We start from the raw sequence: 1439 nt of genomic DNA, 5'->3' as shown, positions 1-1439 counted from the left end.
TTTCTGAGCTGCCTACTGGCTCTGTACTTTCAGGCTTCTTTCCTTTATCCGGAAGTGCTTCTTTCTCCTTCCTTTCTCTTCGCGCTCCTTCTGCCTGCGGTGCTCTTCTTCCCGCCGCTTCAGCCACTCTCTCTCCTGCAGGATGCGCTCTTGGTCTCGTTTGTAATCCCGCTGCTTCTCCCTGTATTCTCTGCCACCTCATCTTCAGGTCTCTCAGGCTTTCCATCTTTAAATTCACCCTCAGAACGCTTGCGCAATGTACAACTCTGCCCACTGGCTCTTTCATCACTCAGATTCTTTGTCCGATTTCTTGAGCTTTTCTCTTTTGTCCAGTTCTTTTTCATTTCCTTTTTCTGGCTTCTTGAGCAGCTTAATCTTTGGTTCATCCTTTAATCTGTCCCTTTCTGGAACTCTATCTTCTTTGGCTTTTCTATATCTTTCTGTTTTTATTTCTCTTTCCACTTCCTCCTCTCTTCTTCTCTTTGCCTTTTTCTTTCCATTTCTCACCGTCTCCTTTCTTCTCCCTTTTCTTCTCTCATCTTCTGCTTGTTTTTCAGGAAGCTCAAAAGTGGAGTTGTCTTTTTGGCTATTAGTTCTCTATTTTTTGCTTCTATTTCCTCTAGTAGATGGAGTAGATGTCATTTTCTCATTATCTGCAGCATAGCTCTCCAAAAATTTTCTTTATTCTGGATCATTGGTAGTCCCAACTTTAGTATCTTTTTTCTTAGTCTTATTTTTTGCAGCTTTTTAAAAGGTGCAAATTCTACGATGCCAGGATATTCCTGACCTTTATTGTCAAGGAATACATAACCATCAAAACAATCCCTGAACAAAATAATGTCCTCTTGGTTTTTAAAGTTGATGTATGCTCTTGCATACACATGAGGATACAGACCAGTATCATTACAAAAAAACTCAAAATAGTCATGCTCAGGCATAGGCTGACGATGTTCCTGAAGCTGCTCTTGGTCAAAGTGGGCGGTAATCTCTGAATTACCACCTGGGCGAGTCAAGAGGGTTACTCGCTTCTCCTTAGGCTTATGTTCCTTGTCTCTTTCATGGCTACAGCTTCACTCCTCACCGCGGTAGCTCGGCCTAAACCAATATCATACATCATTTTGAAAAATTCTATAATTAAGTTATAGAATCCAATAATTCTATGTTTTATTGAAAACACATTTATCTTCATGACAGAGAAAGCTGGCAATAAATCGCTATTATATAAAATTTATTTTAGCTTAGGAGCTTCTATGGATTACGATAGAACACTGTTCATAATTACTACTGTTACTATGGATAACTGTCAAATATGTAATAGATGAACCTAGAAAAGAATACAGACATGAAGAGTAAAATATTAGCAGGAGGAGTGTGTGGCTTTTGGGCTTAAATTTGTCTTATGTGCTAATGTAAATTATATCAAGATAAAAGAAATCCAA

The 1439-nt window shown here is 38.8% G+C and overlaps 2 protein-coding genes across 6 annotated transcripts in view; both read right to left on the bottom strand.

Moving 5' to 3' along the window:
• Positions 1-1070, bottom strand: part of LOC109576742 (UPF3B regulator of nonsense mediated mRNA decay) — a gene marked incomplete at its 5' end in the record, with an annotated part of 62242 nt that extends 61172 nt beyond the window's left edge. Inside the window, 7 exon segments of the mRNA XM_070769080.1 lie at positions 2-72; positions 75-197; positions 200-297; positions 299-425; positions 428-627; positions 629-749; positions 752-1070. Of these exon segments, the coding sequence (XP_070625181.1) occupies positions 2-72; positions 75-197; positions 200-297; positions 299-425; positions 428-627; positions 629-749; positions 752-1070 (1059 nt within the window).
• Positions 1-1439, bottom strand: part of RNF150 (ring finger protein 150) — a 281991-nt gene that overhangs the window by 203300 nt on the left and 77252 nt on the right. The window lies entirely within an intron of this gene.

This window comes from Bos indicus, chromosome 17 (assembly GCF_029378745.1).
Source record: "Bos indicus isolate NIAB-ARS_2022 breed Sahiwal x Tharparkar chromosome 17, NIAB-ARS_B.indTharparkar_mat_pri_1.0, whole genome shotgun sequence".
Taxonomy (NCBI): domain Eukaryota; kingdom Metazoa; phylum Chordata; class Mammalia; order Artiodactyla; family Bovidae; genus Bos; species Bos indicus.
The sequence above is the reverse complement of the archived record's forward strand: the minus strand, read 5'-3'. Positions and strand labels throughout refer to the sequence as shown.